Below are 12,962 nucleotides of genomic sequence, written 5' to 3'. Positions count from 1 at the left end.
GGCAGAAAGAAAAAACAAAAACACAAAAATTAAATAAAAAGGACAGACTCACGGTCAGCCGGGCCCCACCACAACAAGAAGGGTGTCTATCTTTTTATCTGACTCTCACCAAAGTGAATAAGCCAAACAAACGTGGTAAACTTTTTGTAGGTGAGAAAGTTTTTGCAATCACTACAAGTACAAATTCAGACAAGGAAAGGCAAAAGTATGCTTTTTGTTATTTTTGTTATAGCCTATATTTAGATAAATATTGCGAAGCAATATTCCTGGATTATCTGCAATCCCTCAAGGAGCCCTTTATAAAAACCCTGCCCTTCATTTAACAAGGTTTTATTTTAATGTATATGGGCTTTATCTGGGATACAAGGAAGGAAAGCAATTACCTGACTGGACTACACTATAATGCTGCGAGGCCGTGTATTTGAGTTTCCGTATGTAAGACCTGCACTCATATACTGTGCATGCAGCTGCACTGCGGATCAGGAATCTTTCAGTAATTTTGCTGCATTTTTTGGTCCCGGTTGGATTTGTGTTACACAGTATTTGTAAAGGTATTCTTGACAAAGGTGCAGACATTTAGCAAATATAAAAGACTTACACACATGCAGAACAGAAATATTAAATCAATGAAACAGCTATTGTAAATAACTGATCAATTGGACGAATGATTCAATAATGAATTTAGCAATTATCTTAAAAGGCTAGCAGTGACGCCATATTAACCATGAGTATGACTGTCAACTGCATAAGGTTCAGCTTAGGCTACTACTCATCGGGAATGCTGTGATACTTTCTGTGGCTCTGGAGTAGCAAGATCAAGTGTGAGAAATACTCCTGAGGCTGTCATAAGGATATCATCTTGGTTCGGGTCTAGAGTAGAAGGAAAGCCTTTGTTACAAACCATGGGGATGGGGTTTGCATACAATGCAGAGAGAGTCCAATGAAAAAAACAGGGAAAAATGCAATCCAGCGTTTTTGGAGATTAACCCAACCCAGAGACAAAGGGGCACCACACCAACAACATATGGCATGCACATTGCAGGTCAGTGAACCTTATTGCCAGACAAGAATGAAAATATTATCCCTGCCAATACCTGGATATCAAAATTTGGGCTTCTTTTTGCCAACTCTTTCCCATTTGTGCTTGGCAATGATGCAGTCTGGTTATGTAACTAAACCACCTAGCTAGGGTTAGTTTATACTATGGGCAACTAAAACAAAACTACATGAACGCCATCTTGCAACATAAGGCTGTTGGAACTGAATGTAAAGTTCAGATTTGTGTCATATGAGGTCAACATTTCAGAATATGCTGCTGTCTCATTTCCTTGTGTCAACATCTGTCAAAACTTCACAAAAGCAGCAATTTTATAACATTGGCTTGCGGAATTGACATACCAGCTACTTATCTTGAATACTTGATTAATATCTGTATAGTTTGCTCCACAGCGCTGCAGACGAGCATCCGACTAGTCCACATAGCATTCTATGACGGGAGAAAAATGTCCTCTGGTTTATTCTCATTTCTTTAAACCAATCACAATCATCTTGGGATGTGCTAAGCGCCGGTCAGAGCCCAGGTGCCGCCGCAAAATAGTCTCAGGAAGGAACTTGTTTGGTGGAAGGTGTACAGGGTTCAAAGGTTGTTTAAGTTGACAAAAAAAGTCTAGGTGGCTGTCTCAGTTTACCCTGCAGAAATCTAAGGAGCACTTAAATAGAGTCCTCATAAATCCTCATAAAAGCGTAAGATAATCGACATCCTGCTGAATTTCTGGCGGCAATCCTGGAAGTGGAACATTGTGGACATGGACTACTATCTGTATGACACGAGTTGTACAAGTGTCAAAAGATCTTGGTAAATAATGTGACATTCCCCTAACACAGACATTTTGGGGACAGATGCTCATGCAAATAGGAAACCCTCTCATGATTATTCATGGCAAAAAAAGTTACATCAAGGGATTTGGCATATGTTAAGCTGGGTCGCTGAAGGTCCTCTCCCAACTTGTTTGAGCATCAAACACTTAATTATCTGCACTTATTTATAATTATTATTATAATTTCTGGTGGAAAGGTGTTTATATATGTAAAGGAAAACATATTCAGGTGTGAGGTGACAATAAAAAAACTAGAATAGAAAATAACGATGTGAGGCATCCTGTATTGCTTTCAAATCCAGTAGATCAACTTTTCTCTATGCAGCCATGATTTGCCCTACCCCCTATTTTTTTCTTTTCTTTGGGGAAGTAACCTCTTTTAATGTGCATGTGGCACCTGTTTACATCAATGATAAGTTAATTTATTAATAGTTTAAGTGTGTGAAGCAAGATTTCTACTTAAGTTAAGAACATTCATTTATTTGTAGCAGTATCTTGCAATGTAGATCATTTGGGATATTTCTACCTCAACCCCAATGCAATTGAGGTTGGTGGTGGTTGAATATAACAATCAAAATTTTAACACCAACATCTCTTTACAACCACAACAACACTGCTACTCTGGAGAGACCTCACTGTGTATGTGTGCAGCTTTCAATAGAAATACCAACCATCACGGGGGCACTCTGGAAAGACATAGCTGTTGTAAATATAAATAGGGCTGTGAAATTCCATTCACCTCCTTTGTATTAAGAAAGCAGATGTCTCAGAGACTAAACTAAACATAGTTTTGATGCATGAGCTTTTTTTGTTTCAGTGAATGTTGTGAAACTGTCTCAACAAAGACATCTGTCATAGCTTTCTACACATACAGTAAACTCTGCACCAGCTCACAAAAACAATTGCAGCTGCAGCTCTAATCTCACCGTAGGTTCATTATGCAACACATCCAAACATACAACACAACAGAATAATATGGCAGCTGAAAAGTGGTGGGAGTAGGATGTCTAATGTGCCACAATGCATAAAGGCAACCCTTGAAAAGGCTTTTTGTGTTAGCAGGTGGACTAACCTGTTTTCTTTCCCTCCTCCTCCTAGTGTAAATATTCTGTAATTAGAGTTGGACGGCTTTAATCATTATGCAACAGGCTGACAGGAATTTAAAAATGGACCATATAAACACCAGCTACACAAAGCTGAACATGAAAGGAAATTATAGTGATAAATTGCTGTTCAGTCAATTAAGTGTATACACAAAAAAGACAGAGGTGAAAAGTAGGCTACAGCTGGGAAAATATATCACCTGTCAAGATCTGACAGAAATTAAAGGTATAGTTATACATTTTGCGGCTTTGTCCTAATGTGTAAAAATGTTGTTTGATTTCTACAAAAACAGGTGTGAAAACTACATGTTGTTGTTTTGCGTGGAGTTCTGTCCATACACTTCTTGCAGTGTCAGCTGGTTGTCTGGCAACCTCAAGGTGACAACTAGACACCAAAGTCACTGGCCCCAGTCAAGGAGCAGTCTAGTTAAGAAGATAATGTCTCCTGGATTTAGCTTCATACAGTACCATACAGATATACAGTAAATGTGGTATTATTATTAATATTATTAGTACTATTATTTTTATTATTAGTAATAGTAGTAGTAGTAGTAGTGGTAGTAGTATAAATACATAATGGGTGAGAGTAAATTATACCCAAGGCTTGTCTAATTATGTCAACAATGACATAACGATGTTTTCAGGAATGGGCTTATACTGTATTAGTGGGTATGACGCCTTCACAAAGCAAAGCAAACTACTGAAAAACACTAACATAAAATACATCTAGAAAATTCCATGGCTTGGTAGTTGTTCCTTGATAAACTCCTAATTATCTTGGTTCTGTTATTTACTCACATGTTTTTTCTTACCACAGCTATGCAGGCTACACCCAACTAATTCTCACTTTTCCTGTATCCAAAACACATGTAGCAGCACGCACTCTACCTGTCTGACTGAGATCTCTCATTGGATGTCCGCATACCAATTGAAACTTGTAACCAAGAAGGTGACTCAAGCTCTGGTTCAGGCTCTTGTTATTTCATGCCTAGACCATTGCAACTCCCTCCTGGCTGGTCTGACTGCAAATGACACCCGACCTCTGCATCTCATCCAGAAAGCAGTAGCTTGACTCTTCAACCTACCCAAGTTCTCTCACACTACAACATTCTTCCGCCCACATCTGCTTCAAAACACTAGTACTGACGTGCTGTGTTGCAAACGGATCAGGCCCAGCTTACATCCTGAACATGTTTAAACCTTACAGACCAGCCCGTCCACTCCACTCTGAATCGCCCAATCTGCTTGCTACTTCCTCACTGTACCCAATCACTCAAATCTCGACTGTTTGCTGTCCTGGTACCTAAATGGTGAAACAAGCTCACCATTAGGACACCTGAAAGTCTAGACATCTTCTGCCGCACATTGGCTAAGAAGATGATGGTCACAAAAAAAGAAGAAAATTGCATTTACATGCAGCTCTTTGTAATTTGTCTTATTTGAAGCTAATGTAGGCCTACATGAACATTTTATCAGAATACGCCATAAAAGATCTGCTTAGACACATAGGAAATATTGGATAGGATAGAACAACAATATGCTTAAAACCAAGCCACCTTTCATAATTAATGACCTGTTTGATGTAGAGTCTTGTGTGAGGTATCATTGAACTCAGCATAGAATTCCCTTTTCATTGGTGACGGTTTGCCCTGCCCGATATGGGTAAACCACGCCTCCTTTAATAACTACTAACTACAGACATTTAATATCTGTTTCTTGTACACCATTGTGTCAGGTATCATTGAACTCAACAGAAAGCTTCCGTTTTCACTTGTCAAAATTAAAAAAGAATTTAGCCCCTTCAGTACGTTTAACATAGACTTACGAAACATGGTACACATATGTAGCATGTCAAGACGTACAAAAAAGCTTGTTGGAGCAATACCCTAAACCCAACAGGCAATCCACCATTTTAGTGCAATTTAAGCCATTTCCACATAGTTAACGTACATTAACAAACTCCTCCTAGAGATTTCATCCAATCAACTTAAAATTTTGTCTGTGTCATCTTCAGACATTGAAGATTAAAAGAAAAACCTTTCGTCATAGGATATGGCCTTGGCAGGGCGGCCCTTTTGTGCATTTTACCATCAAAACAGGAAGTGTGTGTAGCTTTAAATGTGTGTCAGTGGTTCTAAAGTTGAAATACTTCTGATAAATTGACAAAACATACAACCTGGTCTTGATCCTCTTGAATATAAGACGCTGAAGCCAATAGTTTAAATCATTGTTGCTTCAAATAATTAATATCTGTTTGCAAGCATGGAACATGTAAAGTTGTGCCAATACCAAAAAATAAGAACATGTTTTTATTCTGGATCAAACAGTGGACCAATAAGCCTATTACTGATTCAAATAATGGACAGAATTGTTTATGCATACAGAGGAAAACACTTAAAAGCCACTTTCCTGGAAAATAATAGGTGTTGCTTGATTTGACTGCAGCATTTCATATAATTGACCACGACTTACTGTTAAAGGTATCATGACATGGATGCTTTATATAAACCTTAGTGGTCCCCTAACACCACATCTGAAATCTCTTTCCCAAATTAAGCCTTGCAGGCTACAGAGGACTCCCATGAATGACAGATGAATGTCCCATGAGGACAGATGAATGGAACTTTATGGTTTTTCACAAACCGCATTAATATGGATTAAAAGTTATTTGACTGACAGAAGACAATTAGTTTACTTTTATGGAAGCTTTTCAAAGGTAAGACTTGTGAAACGGAGTTCCTTAGGAAGTTGTCTTGGGCCGCTCCTTTACAGAATCTTTGCTAATGATCTACTATAGAAACAGGAACTGATATTGGTGCTTTAAATTCTAAACTGCAGAGAGAGGTACAGTCAGTGGTGGACTGGATTAGGAGTAACAAACTGATTCTCAATGTTTCTCAAACTATCAGTTTAGTTGTTGGAACTCATTTTTCTTTATGTTCCAAACCAAAACTTGAACCCAGTGTAGAGCAAACTTCTGGAAAGCAAAGAGAAAAGGCTTTAACTTTTGAAAGTGATAATTGACAGTAGTTTGTGTTGGGACAAACATGTTCAGAAACTGGTAACTAAAATAGGCAACACCTTGTCAGTTATTAAAAGGTGTGTAAAAAAAACCTCACTCCACAGATAGTTAAACAAGTTCTTCAGGCTTTGTTTTTTTACACCATGATTGCTGTTCTGTGGTTTAGTCCAGCACTTCAACAATTAATATTTAAAAAACTAAGTGATTTTAAAGTTTAAAATGGATTTGTGTAATCACTAATGGTTTTTTTACATAACGTTGTAACAAACAAAACACCTTTTACTTTATATACAAAACTATCCTTTAGCATTGATACACATCATTATCTTACAAGGCCTGCAGTAGGAGGTAGTTTTATTTTACCTAAAGTGAAAACCAAATCAATTCTCCCAAACACTCAGTATGGTTTAAAAAAAAAAAATCACTTGAGACATATTACCTTCAAAGAAATTTAAATATCTAATGCCAAATAGAGAGAGTTTGTTAGAGAGAGAGTGTTTTAATTTGTGGCAATTTGCAGTTTCTGAGTGCCACGCAAATGCACGGTCGCAAGGAGCGGCCAGTATCCAGCAACCTTGAAGCTTGTAAGTGCGTATATGTTTTTTTCTATTGTTATTTTTTGTATATCCGAATACTATATACATGTTCTATAGCTTAGTCTGCCACTTTTCTAGAAAAAAAACTATTACAGTGCTAGTTCCATTATATCAGAATTCTGCATAGTCCTCATGGAAAAATTAATTGGCCATATGAAAAGGGTTGGGAATTATCAGAACAGGCAGCCAAGTGACAATACTCTTATCCAACGGAAATCACAATGGTCAGATTAACAGCACTCTAACCCAATGGATAGGGGGGGGGGGGGACAATCATATTTCAGTCACCCTGTACCCATCTTTTAGTCCCGCCCCTGTACCCTCTCCCACAGTTGTGACTTGCTGTCCATATGTCTTTTTTTTGTAATTGGATCAGGCTTTTGCCATCAGGTCCCCCAAACTCTGAATTGAAACTCTTTTTTTAAACACTTATTATTGTGACTCTCACTACTTTTGTTGGCAAGACTCGCTGTTGGCAGACAGTTGAGGTCAGGCCTTTATCTCAAGTGGTTAGAGTTAGTACAGCCCAGGGATCAGGAGATAGGACCAGAGCACGCAAGCATGGAAGCCCGGCCCATCCCAGTGCTTGATTGTTACGCAGGACACGTCTTGCAAAGAAAAACATTGAGATTTATATTAACGTTAGAGACAATCTGTGAGAGGGTTGTGAACAGACACTGATTAAATACATTTAAAAAAAAAGTTTGGGTACAGCTGCTTAAGAGGCCAGACTGTGCCAAGAAAATATAAAAAAAGAATAGTCATATAGTATGGCATCAATATCATTTAAAGTTACAAAATGTATGTGTATGGGTGTGGTGTACATGTAGGTTTGTATGTAAACAGGTCTCTTTTGAAAATTAGACCCTGTTTCTCAATGAGATTACTGGTAAAAATAATTAGGTTAGGGTAAATAAAATAAAAACACCTACACGTACAGTATGTATATTTGTGTGTACAGTATGTGTCAAAGTTGCTTGCAAGGCTCAGTAGGGGCAAATTAGGTTCAGTGTTTTGCTTAAGCACTTGGGTATGTGAAACCTGTGATAAATGAACAAACTGTTTCTTCTGAAGCACATATGTTGTGCCATTTTTTCAAGTTTATTATTACTTTCTCTCTAGAGCCATTACATAATTGCTAAAGCATATTAATAGACAAAAGCTTACCTAAACCTAAATTGTTCTAAATTGACAACATATTAATAATACAATATGCATATTCAATACAATAGTTGGAAATAAAAATCATTTGATGTAAATCCAGTCTCAACAACTACTCAAAGCACTTTTACATAGTACAGGAATAATTTACCATTCATACACTGTGGCCGAGGCTGCTACACAAGCTGCCACCTGCTAATCAGATAAACACTCACACACATTTACACACCGAAGGCACAGCATCAGGGGCAATTCAGGGTTCAGTGTTTTTCCCAAGGACACTGTCACATGGGACTTTAGGGTTAGGGAACAAACCACCAGCCTTCCAATTGGCAGGCAACCTCTCTACCACTGAGCCACAGCCGCCCTTTTAATGTGTGGCGTTATGAAAGAGGAGAGTCCTGCTCTGAGGTCTCCAGTGCCCCCTGCAGGGTCAATTGTTGTGATATTTATGTCATAGTCACAAGAACTACCTCTACACTATTTACTTTACACTAGACTATCTAAACCAAAAAATCAGCTTCTTCTGTTAAGATTAAACCAACAATAGGGATGTCCACGAGTTAGTCAGGGCTATAATGTGATGATGACTGTGCATTTGTTGAGTTTCCTCATTATCTTGTTTCTTGCCTATTTGAACCCAAATCAGCTTCAGTCCATGCTTATATAATATTCATAATAAAACGATCATCACTAGGAGAAGAAGCATGAAATATGTGTGGATGCAGCTGTAAATAATGAGCAATCCTATTTGATTTTGCTTGTCAAAAAAAGAATATTTTTGTATTTTGGAACAAAGCAGTGGTGTTATGATTACAGTTATATGTCTGTGTCAAGGTAGGCAAATGAAATTGTCCAACAACCTCACAGCATGTGACACAGTGTGTGAGCAAAGCTGTGCTAAATTAGATGTAATCACACTAAGCCAAAGGGAAGACTACAGCTTTCAGATGACTCACCACAGCAAACAGACAACAGGCTATTGATCCCAGAGAGAGTCAGAACACTGAAACCCCACTTTTCTGTCACAAGAGGGGGCAAAAACTAGGCCACTGTGTTTTTATCTGTTTAAAGCTCTTCAGATGTCTTTGTAATACACAATTTAATCTTTACATCTCAGGATGATTTATTTTTGCACTTCTGACAATAAATCATCAAACAATTCATTTGAAAGATACATTGGTACATGCAAGTCATACAAAGAAAAGCAAAAAGCAAAAATTATCTCTGTGCTGTTTATCACAATTAATTTCTCTTGATATATTGTACATTTGCATACAGGAATAGCTTGTCAAAGAAACAATGCATACAACATGAGACTGATCAGTGTCCAAGAATGTAATAACGTCACAATGATTAAGATTATAAATTATAATTATAACCATTTACATGATTTTATGGGCAGGAGAAATTCAATAAACTTGGGTTCATGAAGGAATAACAATAAGGTGATCTCCAGGGTTGTACATGAGAATCCCATCAATCATAGAGATATTTTCTTTTCATAAATGGATAAGCACACAGCAACCCAGAAAAAAAACATGCATGAGCAGCTCAGGATATATTTTTAGGAGCTGAATACTACTTACTGCCTCTGGGATAAGCAATTTCATTAAGTGCAGCCCGCAAAAAGTAAAAGTAATTCAAAGAAATATGGAATACTGTACTGTATGTATAATACTGCACTGTATGTATATTTCAGAGTAGTTTTAAAGTGGATGGTTCCCCGATGGGATAAACAGCAGTATTTAGAAACATTGCTCATATTATTTCTAGAAAACACAGAAAAGCCCAAGTTCTGGGCAACAAAGCCTTCAAATTATCAGAATAATAGGAGTGATACAAAGATGAAATAAATAAAAAGGAAGAAAAAGCTATTTTAGAAGTTTGTCAAAGGCAGGTTGGGAAATACCACAAACAAAGTCTTTTCAATTTAGTCTTTGGATGCACTACAAATGCCTTACTGCAGCGAAAAACAAAGAGTCTCTTTCCTTTTTTATCAGCATATGGGTGCGGTCTTGTTTTCTGTAAACTCTGCACAGTTTGGTTGGCAGGGTCAAGGGCCTCAGGTCAGACATTCACTTGGTGTATTAAAGCTTTACCTGAGCCCTGCTGCCAGCTTCTCCATCGCAGCTTTGCGCTCTTCTGCTTTCTGCTGTGAACGACGCAAGACGTTCCTCAGCTCCTGAAGGTGGTCCAGTGTGCCTACCAGCTCGCCTTTCACTGTTTTCATCTGGCTCTCCAGCATCTGTGTGTGATGGAGGGAGTTTCTCCTGTGTCGTCTGCTGGAGCGCACTTTTTCCTCCAGGTCTTCCACTGTAACAAGCAAACCAGAACAGACACAGTCACTCACTACAAGCACCAGCATGAGATTTTTGAGAATTTTAAAATGTGAAGTTAGAATGTTTTGTTTGCGATACAGACCCATGTTCTCCTGGTAGCCCATGCTATCTGAACCAGACTCTGTCTTCTTGTCAAACAGGTTCTTGGTCTGCTCCAGCATCTTTTCCATCTTGACAAGTTCAGCAGCCTTAGTGTCGCTGTCGCGGCGGATCTTGAGCAAGTCCTGCTCCCTCTGAGTCAGCTCACTGTGAAACTTACTCATGTTGAGTGATAAAAATCTAAACAAAACGACCTGCAATGTATAACTCCACAACTCTGAGTGGCCTGCAACATAAAAACCTCAGTGAGCATAGGACACAAGGAAGCTTCCTCTGAGTCTAATTTTAACATCCAATAATGTTCCACTCTGAAGCAGACTTAAGGTATCTTCCTGCTGCTGTAGCCCATGAAACACTGGTTCATTTGCAAATGAGCTGTTCATATTTGGCCCTTTATAACATTTTATAACCTCAGCACATGTTTGGAAGTCACCAGCACAGCACATATTCAGTGCACATCATTACAACTGGCAAGTCATAAGACTGGATTCATAAAGCCCTCCAGCAAATTGGATAATTTGTAGCCTTGCTAGCTAGTGACAAAGTAATTGGAAGTGCAGATGTTAGAGTGTCTCTTTTGAGGATTTAAAACAACTGAAACTGTCTTTGTTCACACCAGAGGTTTTAAAACAACTTGTACATGAGCTGAACAATAAGATATCGCAGTTATGTCTGTGGTCTATTTACAAGTGTATATATGTATATTGGTGATACTTTTAGCATCTTAAAAAATATTTTCTAGCCAACATAGGGCAGGTCTGTGATAGGAAATCAAAAATAAAGAATATCAACTGCAACATAGAAATAAAGAAACCTTGATCATATTTCAAATTAGATGGACACAAACACTCTGAATGGCCATGCCTTCTCTTTTATTGATCACAAACAAGAAACATAGCAACAGCTGCTACAGAGCAGTGTCTTAACAACTCTGTTAGTCAGTGTGTGTATCAGTGACCTACTTTAAAAGTAAATGGAGAACTATTCCGCTCTGTTGTGTGGGCACATTATGCAAAGCCATGCCTTGAGGTTGAGTACAGGCACAGCACAGGGTATCAATGGAGACTCTGTTCTGCCTAACTTGAGCCAAGATTCAGAAGGTTTTGTGCAATTTTTGTACTGCAGGTTAATGGCGCTCTGTTGTATTGATTCATAAATCTAGCTTGACACACCTGGGGGCTTCATGGTTGGTCATATTTGCAAGTAGGTGTCCAAGCACCACTAAATGATTTGTAAGTGGTGGTAATACATCTTCCCAGCCATTCTCATTACTCATCATGTAGATGAGATACTGTGGGAGGTGCTGCGGGAGTATGGGGTGAGGGGGTCCCTTCTCAGGGCATCCAATCTCTTTGACCAAAGCGAGAGCTGTGTCCGGGTTTTCTGCAGTAAGTCGGAATCATTTCAGGTGAGGGTTGGCCTCCGCCAGGGCTGCACTTGTTCACCAATCCTGTTTGCAGTATTTATGGACAGGATATTGAGGCATGGTCGGGTGGAGAAGGGTTGCAGTTCGGTGGTCTGGGGATCTCATCGCTGCTTTTTGCAGATGATGTGGTCCTGATGGCATCATCGGCCTGTGACCTTCAGCACTCACTGGATCGGTTTGCAGCCGATTTGCAGGAAACCGACGGAGTGCCTTCTTCAGGTAGGGAATGAGTCCTTACCCCACGTGAAGAAGTTTAAATACCTTGGGGTCTTGATCGCGATGAGGGTACAATAGAGCGGGAGATTGGTCAGGGAATAGGCGCAGAGCGGGCGGCATTACATTCCATTTATCGCATTGTTGTGACAAAAAGAGAGCTGAGCCAGAAGGCAAAGCTCTCAATCTACCGGTCAGTGTTTGTTCCTACCCTGACCTATGGTCATGAAGGCTGGGTCATGACCGAAAGAACAAGATCCAGGTTACAAGCGGCCGAAATGGGTTTACTTAGGAGGGAGGCTGGCGTCTGCCTCAGAGATAGGGTGAGAAGGTCAGTCATCTGTGGGGAGCTCGGAGTAGAGCTGCTGGTCTTTCACATCAAAAGGAGCCAGTTGAGGTGGTTCGGGCATCTGGTAAGGATGCCTCCTGGGCGCCTCCCTAGGGAGGCTTTGCAGGCACGTCCAGTTGAGAGGAGGCCTTGGGGAAGACCCAGGACTAGGTGGATGATAATATCTCCAACCTGGCCTGGGAACACCTCAGGATGCCCCAATTAACCCGATACCACAAAAGCGGATGAAGATGGATGGATGAATGGACATATGGATGGATGTTACAGAGTCCATGGTAGAACTTCCGACATTACCACAAAGTAATGAAATAAGGGTGGCAGGGCACCTTTAACTGAACAAGTAGCAGAGCATGTTACAGAGGCAAGGTCTTCATGTACTCTTTTCATTTCTTTATGCACTCCTACATTTTTCTACTTAGGAGCACATTTGCTTCTCGGGATAAAAGCGCAATGGAGGAAGGTCTGACAATGCAAGACTTCTCATCATGCTCACAAAACAGAGTGCAAACCACTTTCTGTATATCCACAAATAGTCTTGCAAACAATGCACAAATATTGAGATGACAACAATACAAAGATACACAATACAAGTACAACACGTGTGACATTTTCCTGAGGCACTGTGAGTATTATCTGGCCTCAGCCTGTTTGGTGTTTCGGTGAGGAGCCATGTGCTGCAGTGGGAGGGAGGTGCAATACACTTACAGTGGGTACGGAAAGTATTCAGACCCCTTTAAATTTTTCACTCTTTGTTTCATTGCAGCCATTTTCCAA

The 12,962-nt window shown here is 39.5% G+C and overlaps 1 protein-coding gene across 1 annotated transcript; it reads right to left on the bottom strand.

Moving 5' to 3' along the window:
- Nucleotides 1-9,615: 9,615 nt before the first annotated feature.
- Nucleotides 9,616-10,436, bottom strand: si:ch73-389b16.1. Its single transcript, XM_034882553.1, has 2 exons — nucleotides 10,184-10,436; nucleotides 9,616-10,075 (listed from the first exon to the last, which is right to left on the bottom strand). The coding sequence occupies exons 1-2, from the start codon at nucleotides 10,362-10,364 to the stop codon at nucleotides 9,858-9,860; spliced, it is 399 nt and encodes a 132-aa protein (XP_034738444.1). The 5' UTR covers nucleotides 10,365-10,436; the 3' UTR covers nucleotides 9,616-9,857.
- Between the last annotated feature and the right edge of the window lie 2,526 nt (nucleotides 10,437-12,962).

The sequence above is a fragment of the Etheostoma cragini genome, chromosome 9 (assembly GCF_013103735.1).
Source record: "Etheostoma cragini isolate CJK2018 chromosome 9, CSU_Ecrag_1.0, whole genome shotgun sequence".
Lineage (NCBI taxonomy): Eukaryota > Metazoa > Chordata > Actinopteri > Perciformes > Percidae > Etheostoma > Etheostoma cragini.
Note: the sequence above shows the minus strand (reverse complement) of the source record. Positions and strands in the feature narration are given on the sequence as shown.

Bases quoted from the DNA above. Each gene is read 5' to 3' on its own strand.
- si:ch73-389b16.1 (XM_034882553.1), bottom strand. From the start codon at position 10,364: ATGAGTAAGTTTCACAGTGAGCTGACTCAGAGGGAGCAGGACTTGCTC. The intron at 10,076-10,183 runs GTCTGTATCGCA...TGCTTGTTACAG, and splicing joins GGGCTACCAGGAGAACATGG to TGGAAGACCTGGAGGAAAAA.